This window comes from Balaenoptera acutorostrata, chromosome 14, assembly GCF_949987535.1.
Source record: "Balaenoptera acutorostrata chromosome 14, mBalAcu1.1, whole genome shotgun sequence".
Classification (NCBI taxonomy): Eukaryota; Metazoa; Chordata; class Mammalia; order Artiodactyla; family Balaenopteridae; genus Balaenoptera; species Balaenoptera acutorostrata.
This window is the reverse complement of record NC_080077.1, coordinates 19,175,906-19,189,650: the sequence shown is the minus strand read 5'-3', so window position 1 is coordinate 19,189,650 and position 13,745 is coordinate 19,175,906. Positions and strand designations below refer to the sequence as shown.

The 13,745-nt window shown below is 35.9% G+C and overlaps 1 protein-coding gene and 1 long non-coding RNA gene across 2 annotated transcripts in view; one reads left to right on the top strand and one right to left on the bottom strand.

Annotated features, from left to right (window-relative positions):
* The window catches only part of ADGB (androglobin), a 155,540-nt gene extending 143,207 nt beyond the window's left edge, over nucleotides 1-12,333 (top strand). Inside the window, exons 31-36 of the mRNA XM_007171346.2 lie at nucleotides 1,768-1,944; nucleotides 2,678-2,780; nucleotides 4,617-4,751; nucleotides 10,021-10,111; nucleotides 10,806-10,989; nucleotides 11,894-12,333. Coding sequence (XP_007171408.2) covers nucleotides 1,768-1,944; nucleotides 2,678-2,780; nucleotides 4,617-4,751; nucleotides 10,021-10,111; nucleotides 10,806-10,989; nucleotides 11,894-12,079 — 876 coding nt within the window. The 3' untranslated portion in view covers nucleotides 12,080-12,333. The remainder of the gene's footprint in view (nucleotides 1-1,767; nucleotides 1,945-2,677; nucleotides 2,781-4,616; nucleotides 4,752-10,020; nucleotides 10,112-10,805; nucleotides 10,990-11,893) is intronic.
* LOC102999809 (uncharacterized) overlaps nucleotides 1-13,745 on the bottom strand; it is a 465,504-nt gene that overhangs the window by 21,644 nt on the left and 430,115 nt on the right. The window lies entirely within an intron of this gene.

Sequence of the window (13,745 nt, the reverse complement as noted above, 5' to 3'; positions counted from 1 at the left end):
ATTATTCCATATTTATTATGACTGAGACAAATTAAGGATGGCATTCTTCAGGCTGCAGTTAGAGAAATTCTGGCCTTAATTTGGCTGCATGAATCCAGTGAAAGGAAGAGGAATCCTAATTCGCACAACTGATTTTGGAAGAACAAGGGATGTGGTTGCTCTTTAGACGTTGCGGAAATCAGGTGAACTCACTCAGAAGCCAGTTCATCAGCTCTCTGACTGCATTTGTGGTGGAAGTACAGGTGCCATATTAGCTTTCATGTTGGGGCTGTTTCATATGCCCTTGGATGAATGTGAGGAACTTTATCGAAAATTAGGATGAGAAGTGTTTTCACAAAATGTCATTGTTGGAACAGTCAAAATGAGTTGGAGCCCTGCATTTTACGACATTGTTGGAACAGTCAAAATGAGTTGGAGCCCTGCATTTTACGACAGTCAAACTTGGGGAAATATTCTTAAGGATAGAATGGGATACACACCAATGATAGAAACAGCAAGAAATCCCAGAAGTCCTAAGGTAGCTGCAGTAATTACCATGGTAAACAGAGGGAAAGTGCCAACAACTTCTGTTTTCTGAAACTATGGTCATTTTCCTGGAATCAACTCACAACAAGCTCATCTCCTTACCAGATTGCTACCAATGAGCCTCATTTATCTAGACATTTTCAAGTCCTATGTTAATCTGCTCCCAGCCTAAGGTCCGTGAAAGTGATCCTATAAGACAGCAAAATGTTAACTTTCCTAATGAATATATATCAATTATATCCAGGCTTGGAAATGATCAACTATTCCTGCCCTCATTCTTGTAAAGAGATGGTATGAGTGAGCCTAAGTGCAATTTAGAATTATTTTTATTTACAGTTTTTAGGTGAAATTTGCATAGAGTGATATGCAACAATCTTAAATGTACAATTCAGTGAGTTTTGACAAGTGAATTCACCATGTAACCCACATCTCTGTCAAGGTTTAGATTATAGACCATTTCCATAAGCTTAGAAATTCCCTTAAACCTCTTTGCAGTGGATTCTGTCATCCCCATACCTCTCCCCCAAGCAAGTTTTGCCTGTTCTGGAATTTCATACAAATGAGTCATACAAGAAGCACTCTTTTGTGCTCAACTTCTTTATTTCTGTATAATGTCTGTCTGTGGAATTCAACCACACCGTGGTATGCATTAATAGTTTATTACTTTTTTTTTTTAATTAATTAATTTATTTATTTATTTTTGGCTGTGTTGGGTCTTCGTTTCTGTGCGAGGGCTTTCTCCAGTTGCGGCAAGCGGGGGCCGCTCTTCATCGCGGTGCGCGGGCCTCTCACTGTCGCGGCCTCTCCCGTTGCGGAGCACAGGCTCCAGACGCGCAGGCTCAGTAGTTGTGGCTCACGGGCCTAGTTGCTCCGCGGCATGTGGGATCTTCCCGGACTGGGGCACGAACCCGTGTCCCCTGCATTGGCAGGCGGATTCTTAACCACTGCGCCACCAGGGAAGCCCAGTTTATTACTTTTTAATGTTAAGTAGTAGTCCATGTATGAACATACTACAATTTGTTTATCCATTCATCAGTTGACAGATATTTATATTGTTTCCCCTTTTTTAGGCTAATATGAATGAGGCTATAATAAATGTTCTTTTCCAAGTCTTTTTGTGAATATGTTTTCATTTCTCTTGGCTTAAATACTTAAGTGAAATTATGGGTCATAAGGTAAAATCTAGATCCTTTTGAAAGGAGGAAAGCATCTGACCCAAAGGTTTTTACTTTACTTTGCCAGATATCCACTGCTCACCCTCAACAAGAAGACCCAAATAAACCCTACTGGATTTTGAGGTTGGTCACTGAATACAATGAAGCAGACTTTTTTGAGGTGAAAAAAGATACAGAACGAGCAGATGAAATCCGAGCCATGAAGCAGGCCTGGGAGATGACTGAGCCAGGAAGATCGATCAAGGTTACCTGAGTTTGAAAAGTTGTCCTTTTACCTTTCATTCCTGGGTGTGGTCTGAAGGAAGAGCCATATCCTATCCAGATAGGAAATATCTGGAATTTTGTCCGGCATCAACTAACTAAATATTAAGACCACATTTGAACACATTGTGAAATGTTATTATCCGGATACCCAGATGACTTCCAGAAGCAAAGCACATAATGGTGCCACTTATGGCCCAAACTGTAGGTCGCCTTGTTCTTTCACATCATCTGGGATTAACACTCTCTGTCCTTAACACTCCCAACTAAGAAAGCATAAAAATGTTTAATATGTGCTTTCATGTACTTTGAACAACCTTAGATAGAGAAAAATCATGTGCTGCCCTTGTGGAATACACATACCTCATGATTCCTCCTCTCTATATTTTATATAAGAATCATTGCCATAGTGAAACATTATTATTTATATGTGCTTCATGTCCCCAACTCAGGGTTATTGAGGCAGATGAAAAAGGTTCAGGAGCACCTGGATCTAAGCTAGCATGCACAGCATATGAGTTTTAGGACTCCTTCTTCATTAGTTCTCACAAATCACTGTCAAGATCATGGATGGTTCAGAATTGGAGTTTTTCTTTGGTAATTCATAAGAGCTGGTCTGGTTCAGGCTGCCGTATTCATTCACATTTTCCCGTGTCTTTTGAGTACTGTTGAGATGGTGTTGCCTGTAATGTGTGTTGATAATGTCTGTCCTTTAGGCTGCCCAGGCGCGTCTCCATTATCTCAGCCGGTTCATTAAGAAAACACCTGATGCTGAGTGCGTGCCTATGTCTGAAAGCCAAACCAAAGAAGGGGAAGAAGGTCAGTGAACCCTGCCCCAGCTGCCCCAAGCACGGAGCTGTTACTTGCACCTCTTCAAAGCTAGTCAGCAAGTCATGCTTGGTAAAAAGAAAAATTTCAGAATCTATTTCATTATAGGATTGTAAAGTTATAGACAGTTCTGTAAGAAAATAGATTCTGAAGCATTTTCTTTTTATCAAGCAGGTGTTCACTTTGTCCCCAGGTAGATATGATCTTCCCCATTTAAGAAAAGATGAAACCAGAAATAAGGGTGCCGCCTCGTTAGAAGGTAGCAGTATGTGAACTTGAAGGCAGGCTCACAACTATAAATCTGGCACCTTTCTAATCACAATAGCAATAAACAACAGCAATAAGAATCAAAGTAAGAAAGCTAACTACTTTCAGTGAACAATTTGCCATGGGCCTGGAACTATAAAATACTAATTATTTCATCCAATACTCACATCAACCCACTGATACAAATATTATTTCGAACTTGCCGGTAAGGACCCAGGCCCAGAGTAATTTGCTAAATTCACAAGCTACCCAGGGACAGAGGCAGCATGCAGACAGAGCTCTCCATCACCCCAGGGCTCTTCCCACAAACACTTGGCTATACCTCCATCTATCACCATGCTGAGTTGTCCAGGGAGGCTGAAGACATTCACATCCCAAATCGTGCTTTTCCACTTTTACATCTTCAGGAGTATAACTCAATAATTGTTATAAAAGTAATGTCCCTTAAATTTGCATGTGAAGAGGATAAAAAATAAATATCACCCCAATCCTGTTATTCTGGGATGGTCACTGCTCAAAGTGCTCTATGTTTATTATCTCACCTTAACCTACAGCAACTATGAGGTAGACCTTACTATTTCCATTTTGTAGATTTAGAGACCAAAGCTCAGATGGTCACCTTATTCTTCCTATGCCATACATCTAAAAAGTGACCAAGTTGGGATTTGAAATATTTCTAACTCCTAAAGTACTCACTCCTCTAATTGGTAGAGTTTAATGTAATGTTAGGAATATAAAGGTGAATAGAATACAGTTCTTGTTCTTTAGGCTCTAGATTTTATTATTAATTTTTTAAATGTTGTGCTAATTTGTATGTAAAAGAAAATTTATTGCACTGGACACGTTAAAAATGGCAAAGAAGATTTTATTTATGACTATTGCAATAGGGAAGAGACTGAACTCAACTCTGAAAACAACAGAAACAAGTGAGGATTTATAACTAACTAGCAGGGAGTGGATGAAAAATTACTTACAGGAATTTGGTTAGGTATCAAAGGTCAGGGAAGAGAAATTTGATTAAATATCAAGTGTGGAGGAAGAGGAGTTTAATTGGATATCAAGATTAGGGGGATTCTTGATAAACTAGTCTGGCAGGATTCTTGGCTAAAACTGGGATTCATCACAAGTCAAGGACAAGGCCTAGTGGAGAACAGAGCTCAGAGAAGGCTGAACTTATCATGTAACATACAGGCAAAAAAGGCACAAATCTTAATTGTACAGCTTGATGTATTTTCATATGTGAGTATATTCAGGAGCCACCATTCAGATCAAGATTAAAAAACCCTTAATACATCCCAATAGTCCTCTTCATTCTCTTTCCCAGCCTTTTCCTTCCTGAAAGTAACTATTTGATCTCTATGACCATGAATTAATTTTTCCTGTTTTTGAACTTTACATATTAATGTATTCTATGTCTAGCTATTTTTGTATGTGATTTCATAGAATGCAAGTTTTTTCAGTAATGCATATATCGTATTTAGTAGAAACATCTTCAAGTGCCATAAAAGAGTCAGATATAAAGAGTTCCATGAGTTTAGATAACAGAGACTATACTATCAGGGAGTATGCTGTGGAAGAAGTGGCAGACGAACAAGGGCTTCAAGGATCTGGCAAAATCAACAAGCAGTGAAAGTGGAAGATCATCCCCCGCAGGGAAGGAAGAGCGTGAGCAGAGCATGCGGAAGGAAAATATCAGTAAGTATTGCCTTTATTGGTAGAATAAACACATATTTTAAAATAAAAATTCTGGAAAAGATACTAAGTTAAGCACGTGATGGCTAGGGTTAAACACAGAAAACTATGTGTACAGGTCTTCATTTTGATTATCAGAGTTGGTAATCTGCTCAAGGACCTGATTACTAAATACTTAACCTAAAGATAAAAGTGGGAAATTTTTTTAAAAATTTTTAAGTAGCAGTTATATTTTCACATAGTTTTCTGTGTCTACGAATACTAAAAATAAAATTGCACAGATCGCATATACAATTGTCACTAAAACTAGATTTTTTGTTTTATCTATAGTATACTACATCTTTTATAACAAATTTTAAATATTTGGTTTCTAAAATGTTCTAAAATCTCTATTCTAACACAAAGTTTTCCATTTTATATATATATATACCACATCTTCTTTTTCCATTCGTCTGTTGATGGACACTTCGGTTGCTTCCATATTTTGGCTATTGTAAATAATGCTGCTGTGAACATGTGCATATTGGGGTGCATGAATCTTTTGGAAATAGTGTTTTCCTTTTCTTCAGATATATATGCAAGAGTGGAATTGCTGGATCATATGGTAGCTCTATTTTTAGTTTTTTAAGGAACCTCCAGACTGTTTTCCACAGTGGCTTCACCAATTCACATTCCCACCAGCAGTGTACAAGGGTTCCCTTTTCTCCACATCCTTGCCAACATTTGTTATTTGTAGTCTTTTTGATGACAGTCATTCAACAGGTGTGAGGTGATACCTCATTGTGGTTTTGATTTGCATTTCTCTGGTGATTAGCATGTTGAGCATCTTTTCATGCGCCTGTTGGCCATCTGTATGTCTTCTTTGGAAAAATGTCTATTCAGGTCTTCTGTCCATTTTAATCATGTTGTTTGGTTGTTGTTTTTTTAAATATTGAGTCGTATGAACAGTTTATATATTTTAGATATTAACCCCTTATTGGGGTGCATTTTGGGGTAATAAGGAGGGGTCAGGAAACAGAGAGGAAAGATAAGAGTGAGCAGGGATGGAAGACCTAGAGGCCAAAGCAGCCTGTCCTCAAGCAAAAAATGCTTCAAAGCATTCTTAAGTATGTTTTATTACAATTTTATTTTAATATAAGATGATAAGTTGAATTACACACCATCAACACGAAACTTACTCCCCCTCCCACCAAGAAGAGGTGTGCTGTTGTATGGGTCTAGTACATCCTATAGCACTGACGCACTGCCATGCACCCCAGGTACTGTTGCTGTAGAAGGAATCCTGCTTGAAAATCATGGGTCCGGTTATCTAGCTGTTCTCTGGAACTTTGTGTGTTGCTCCCACATCTGCTGTTGGTGCACCACAAATTGGCCCTCACTCCTGAGGAAGCATTGCCCGTAGGAGATTACAGACCTTGTGAGAGATTTACATGCTCTGGCCTCTACATTTATATACATATACACATATACATATATGTATATTTATGTACTCATTTATTTGTGACTCCCAAAATGCTACCTTATTCTTGCTACTTTCTATTTTCACATATAGTAGGTAACTTAGAACAACTTCCTTCATAATGCCAGAGGACATGTAAATAATATCATTATGGATTTCACTCTTATGCATTCTTTCTCAACACCAAGCCATCATCAAGGTCAAGAGTTCAAACTTTGCTTTCAACTTCCCTTTTATTTCTGGAGGCCTCTGGAAAGTGCCTCTTCCAAAGGCTGGAGGTGATCTTTGTCTTTAGTCCCAATCTTTTCCCCAGGCTTCACAATCAGTCAAACTATTCTTCACCATCTCTTTTAAACAGCTATTTTCTTACCATCTACGATGAAAGACGTTTTCTGCTGATTCTGTTGCAAACTGAAACTTTTATAAAATATAATAAAATGACCCAGTGATGACCAATTGCTGTAAAAATATCTCTAAATGCATACTCTCACTTTCAGAACTTATCCCACAGAGTACCAGTTTGCAGACGGACAATGCGCGCACACACACACACATGCACGCATGGGCACACACTTGGAGTTGCACTGCTCTAGAGGTCCAAGATCATACTACGCTTACACCCTATCCTGATACAACAGTTTTATAAGTGAAAATGAAGATGAACCTTCTCTTCCCCTTTTACACCCTCCCTGTTTAAATACATATTATTTGGCAGGATGCAAGAGAACGCAAACATCCAATTAATCAAAAACATTTTCTTTCCAGTCAGAGTCAGCGGAGTTGGTGTCTTACAGAAACAATTCAAGTTTGAAATGCCAAAAATATATGCAACAAAAGTAGATAGGTTCATAAGAAAAACAAATGAACTTTAGAAATCTAAGATCACAGAGCAACCATGATGAAAAAAGAAAAGTTATTAACCACTGGTTTCTAGAAGAGTCATATTGTATATAAGATACAATATTTCAGGAATGTTTTATTTAATGTTATAAAGTGAAAAACATGACTGAATTTATGTTTCAATAATGGAGCAGAGTTGGGGTTTGTACTACTATATTCTTTATTTCTCACGGGTATCATGCCTATAAAAGCATGATATTTTTGAAAAATGGAAAATTAATTTGATGTTACTGTTTTTTACGTTTTTAAAGTTTTACATTAGATTATATTTCTATGAATAATCCCTTTTAATAAGTTGTTATAAATTAAACACTTTACAATATTCCTGGAGACTATTACAACCACACGTGAAAAGCAAGATTAAACAGCCAGTGGGAGGGCGGGATTTTTTGCATGGCAGAGAGAAGACTTGACATATCCTCTCCCCAAAAGCAATGATAAAATGGAAAAGATGAAGAAACATTTCAAAATTCTGAGGGTGTACAACTAAATGAAAAATATTTATTAAAAATAAAAACAAAAAAATATAAATTAACTTAGTTGGATAAATTTCTTGTTACTTCTGTAACAAATAACCACAAATTTAGTGACTTAACACTTGCAGTTCTAGAAGGCAGAAATTCTAAAGTTAAGCTGTTGGCAGGGCAGCATTCCTCCTGGAGGCCCTTGGAGAGGATCGGTTTCCGTTTTCAGCTTCTAGGGCCATTGACTCTTTGGCTTACGGCTCCCTCCTTATATTCAAGGCCAGCAGCATAGCATCTTCAAATCCCTCTGTCTATCCCTCTGTCTCTCTTTCCTTCCCCCTCTCTCTCTTTCCTCTATGACCATCACTTCATCTCTTTCTTGGATTCTATCTTTTCTACCTTCCTCTCTTTTTCCCTTACAAGGGTTTAGCCCAGCTGACTAATACAGCATTATCTTCCCAACTCGAGAGCCTTAATTGCATCTGCAAAGTCCTTGTATGGTAGCATATTCATAGGCTTCAGAGGTTAGAACATGGATGTCCTCGGAGGTCCATTAGTCTGTCTACCACAGTTAGCCTACCTACTATTGCATATTAACGTGAGGTTCCCTCATCAGCCCCAAGGTCTGTAGCGTGGTAGCCAGGAGAACCAGCAGTCTTGCTGCCAGTGCTAAAAAGGATTTACCTGATTTGAGGCTCCATGGAAAAGTTCTATGCCCATGGATAGTGTTGCAAGGAATAGTGAACTTGGTGGCAAACAACTGGAATAGCCAACATCACAGCTGCTTGAAACTGTGACACTGGTCAGGAAAAGCAAAAAGTAAGCCAAAAATTCAATAAAGAGATCTGTGTAACAAAGCAGATATAGTGATTTCAACCTTCAAGAACGTAGGATGTCCACTTTAACCATACATCCATATCAGAAAGGAAGAAATAAAACCATGTTGTCAGACAAATTGATCCTGTATATTGAAAATCCTAAGAAATCATGGGAAAAGAACCAAGAATATCATCTAGAACTAACAAGTGAGTTTGGTGAGGTCACATGTTAGAAGATTAATATATTTTTATTTCTACATTTCAATGAGCAATCAAAAAATGAAATTAAGAAGACAGTTTCATTCACAATAGCATCAATAATGAATATATGGAAATAAATTTAACAAAAGTGCAAGACCTGTATACTGAAAATTACAAAACATTTCTGAAGGAAATTTTGAAAGCTGTAAAGAGAGAGGCAGTCCATGCTTTGGGGCTAGAAGACTCAATATAGTAAGATATTAATTCTCCCTAAATTGATCTATAAATTCAGTGTATCTGAGTTTAGATACTGAATTTAGATAGATCAAATTTATAGTGATCTATAAATTTCTATCAAAATCCTAGTAGACATTTTATAGAATTTGACAAGCTGATCCCAAAACTTATATGAAAATGCAAATACCCAGAATGACCAAAATAATTTTGATAAAGAACCAAGAGGAAGGATTTTACCTTCATGATTTCAGAATTTATTGTGAAGCTAACAATAATCAAAACACTAATGATTTGACAGTTTCTTAAAAAGTTAATTTTTTGATTCCTACTTGCATGAAATATCCAGGAAAGGCAAATCTACAGAGACAGAAAGCCTGGGGCTTGTGTTGGGAATGCAGAGTGACTTTAAGAGGGCACAAAAGAATTTATTTGGATAACGTAAATGTTTTGAAACAGGATTTTGGTGCTGGTTGCACAACTCTGTAAATTTACTGAAACATATTGAATTATACTTTTAAAACTGGTAAATTTTATGGTATGTAAATTACACTTCAATAATTTTTTTAAAAGAGAGATTAAATGGGCTGGAAAGGCTGAATGGTTAATATCTTAGTCTCTAAAATTTCTTTCTTAAAACTATTCTCATGGGTTCTTGAGTCCGTGGGGTAAAAATCTCCCGATATTTGATTCTCAACGTTCACCTGTTATATATTGCCTACTCTACTGGACTAAAAGTTTCTTGAAGATAGGATACTGTGTCTTAAAGCATTTTTATATCCCACCTCCATAGTGCTTCGCATAGCTTTCACAGATAGACCAAGCTCTTTAAATATTAGTTTATTTAACTTGTTTATAATGAAATTTTGTAACAAAGTATGACCTTTTTAGGTCTCTGCTTTCATTTAACTGTAATTAGAGTAATTTTGTTACTCTTCTTATAGAGCATATTTATCTTTTTCTATATTCATTTTGTCATCTCCTTCATTTAACTATAGGTATAGTTACACCAGCTAGAGGATAAATGTAAAATATAATTATGTTTCAATAAAGTCATTAAACCACATTAAAATCATATTAAACAAGGCAAGTCCAAAATATTGTCAATTTAAACAAGATATACAATCGTTTAGCTAGTCATTGTTGATTCTTTCTTGAAAGCCTATGACTTTTTTTTTTTTTTTTTTTTACAACAGGGCCTCATTCACGATCCCCAACAATTTTGGAAATGTCTCCCCAGCTTATTCGAAAAAAACTAGAATGTGTAGACTTAAGTCAATATGTACGGTAAGTTTTAATAAACATGGTTAATGCAGACATCTGTGTTCATAGAATTTTGGATAGATTGTCAATAGGCAGTTGCTAAACAACAGAAAATTTGAAATTAAATGCTTAATATATTTTAAGTGTATTTGAATTTTTAGAAGTACAGAATTTATATCTTAAATTTACCAAATGTTTTATTAAAAGTCAGTTATAAAAACATTTAAATGTTTTCTGTAAAGATTTAATTTGTAGCCTGGTTAAGGTGAGCTAAGCTGCAAAAAAATCCCATCATACCTGCTGCTATTATTTAATTAGATTGAATTTTCTTAAAAACTAAACAATAGGATTAATAGAGATAGTTACTCAAGTACATTTATCAATTTGAAAACATTTTCAAACCTACTTAGCTTCATAAATTAAAAAGAAAACACCTACAAAATATTCTTATAGCTTCGCACACCAATTCCACAAACACCTCTTCAAATAGTACATCTAATTTTGCTGGTATTTTCCTAAAATAATTTCCTAAAATATTAGTGACTTAATAAATGGAGCCTAGCCCATGTAAAAATAATGATTTATTCTTTCTGTTCCTGATATTTGATTTGATTCAGACCACCACCCTACTGACATGATTTTAAATTACTTGAGTGCTAAAGTTCATGCTAGAGTTCCCAAATGACTTACGTATCTCTGTTGATGTTTTTATATCAAGAAAAACAAATACTGATCCTCTGCTGCAAACGGATGAGCTGAATCAGCAGCAGGCAATGCAAAAGGCAGAGGAGGTCCATCAGTTTCGACAGTATAGGACCAGACTCCTTAGCATTCGTGGTATTGAGCAAGAAGAAAGGCTTAAAGTAAAGGATCAAGTTCTGGAGAGGTACAGGGAGATGCGGGTGAGTCTAAAAGGGCATATACTTGGATCACAATTGACAAATTCTTCTGTAATATTCAAAAGGTATCATAGAATCATATTGTAACCAGGTAGAAAGAAGTCTTGAAAACATTTCGTTCCCAGCTTCTCAGAGAATTGGCAAATTAATTATACACATCTATTTTACTCACTCCCTAAAATCCCTCTAAAATACACTATTGGAAATTTATCCACAAAATGGGAAGAATGGAAGCAGAGACGATAGCAAAATATTTATGAAGTCGGAAAGTAGCTGAAGAAAGATCACATTAACAGACTTGAAGTAGCCAAATCCTAAGCTGGCAGTAGAAAAACTCTTCAGAGTCAACCCAGTTTGCTACACAGAATGCCCCAAAGGCTCAGAAGTCGGTGGTACCAGCCACGTTAAGAAGTGAAGGTGAAGTAAGTGAGAGGAAGAAAAAAGGTGGTATTATTTAGATACCACCTAAAGTTCTTCAAGTACAAATCAGATATATTTTGTCAGGGTTACAATATGTATGGGGAACTAGTAACTTATTGAGCACAGTTACTGTGAGAGACACACCGGCTGCATATTTTATATAGATTATGTCTGAATTCATTTAAAGCAGAGAGTTGCTTTGTCAAAAGCCCTGCTCATTTCTTTCTTCACCTTTCTCTTTATTTTTCTCCTACTGACTCTTTTATTTACCATTCTGTAAAATCTCATGTGCCCTTTGATATCTCATGTTTTATGCACTAAGAAACATTTGAGACCATAACCTAATTTTCATCTTTCTTCAATAATTTCCTACATGAGTCTGTTGGCCTGAGGAAAGGGAGTGCAGTTTTTTTATGGAACCATAATAAGGCTCTATCAGTCGATCTTATTTGCTTGGGTTTTTTGTTTATTTGTTTGTTTGGATTAGGACTCCTTAGATGAAGCCCGGCAGAAGATCTTCAATATCCGGGAAGAGTATAGAAACAAGTTACTGGAAGCTGAGCGCCAAAGATTGGAGTCTCAGGCTGCGGAGGAAGCCACGATCCGGCTAGAGCCAGAAAAGAAGGTCCCGGCTCCAGACACAGAAAAAAAACAGAAAGGAAAGAAAAAGTGACCAGGAGATGCCCAATACTCCTTTTCCTCCAAAGAGGGAAAACCTACTTTTAATTATCTATAACTTTGCCTTTTGATGAAAATAAGGTATTAGGTCAATTGAAAATAGACGTTTTCCCACCTTAGAAGTAGTTTCTGTGTTTTGATGTTAACTTACTGGTTTTTCCCAGAGAGCTATGATTTGAGTTTAAAATTTCAATAAAAATAGTCTCAAAATATTTGGAATGTAATAAAATGTATGTGTCTCACTCTGAATTGCTTCATTTTTAGTTAGTGCCAGAACAGGATCATAAGTGAACCAACAGGATTGCCTTTGAAAAATTCAACAATGATAAAAATAGCTATTGCTCTTTCATCTCTTTTAAAGACGTTAATATATTAAAAAATATGTTTCAAAATCATTAAACAGGGTAGAGATGACGCTCTGTATGAGTCTAGATTCAAGCATGAAAAACACACTCAAAAAAAAAAACCTCCAAAAATAAATAAAACTTTAAAAAAATTTTTAATAAAAAGTATGCTTCAGACTTGTGCTTTTCTTTTTCAAAGCAGAATGTCAACAAACCCCCTTCACTGGGCAAGAACTTTTGTAGGTTAAGCACACACTCAAAGTGCTAGAAGTTTAAATTCTAAAAATGAGTCAGAGCAACCCAGGCATAGAGAATGTGATCACACACATCCTTTGTTATGTGTACCAGCATTGTATTTTTTGTAACATAGAGCATGTTCTTGTATGCTAGTTTAAAAAAAAAATACAGTGAGTGCCTTAACTGAGACACATGGTAGGAAACTGCCCCCAAAGCACACTTCCAATTCATGACTTTCTCAGGTGAAAATTCCTACAGTATTTCTGAACCAGTCAAAGCTGTTCCACTTTGATAGATGATTTCACTTTTTTCATTTATTTAAATTCCTTATTATTAAAATTTTAATTCTTTATACATATGTATGTGTAAATCTACTTATTTAAATATGCAAACACATGCATTTTTCTTCTATTACTCTTTGCCTGCACTTCCTTCACAACCCTCTGATCTACCAGCCCCTCCCAAATAATCCATGGGAACAACCTAGTGTGGATGTTACCATACTTTTCACTTATCTCATGTCATTATACATCAATATTTATATCATGGCTTGTTTTACAAATTGATTAATTATACATACTTCACTTTATTTTGATTTTTCTCACCATACAATACAAAATCTAGTCAAAAGTAATTTATTATTTTTTAACTGCTGTGCAACATTCCATAGTATAAATATACCATAATTTAACCAGCTAATGACTTTGGTTTTAGATTTTTACTATACAAGCTAATCTACATGAAAATGTGTGTGTACGTGTGTGTATCAGGATAGTCAAGTACAGTTGACCCTCAAACAACACAGGTTTGAACTGTGCAGGTCCACTTACACATGAATATTTTTCAATAAATATATTGGAAAAAATTTTTGGAGACTTGCAACAATTTGAAAAACTCACAGATGAACTGTGTAGCCTAGACATATTTTTTTAAAAAATTAAGAAAAAGATATGTCATGAATGCATAAAATACATGTAGACACTAGTCTGTGTTATATTTACTACCATGAAATGTCACAAATCCATTATAAAAAGTTAAAATTTATCATCAAAATAAACACTTGCAGATCATACCTGGTGC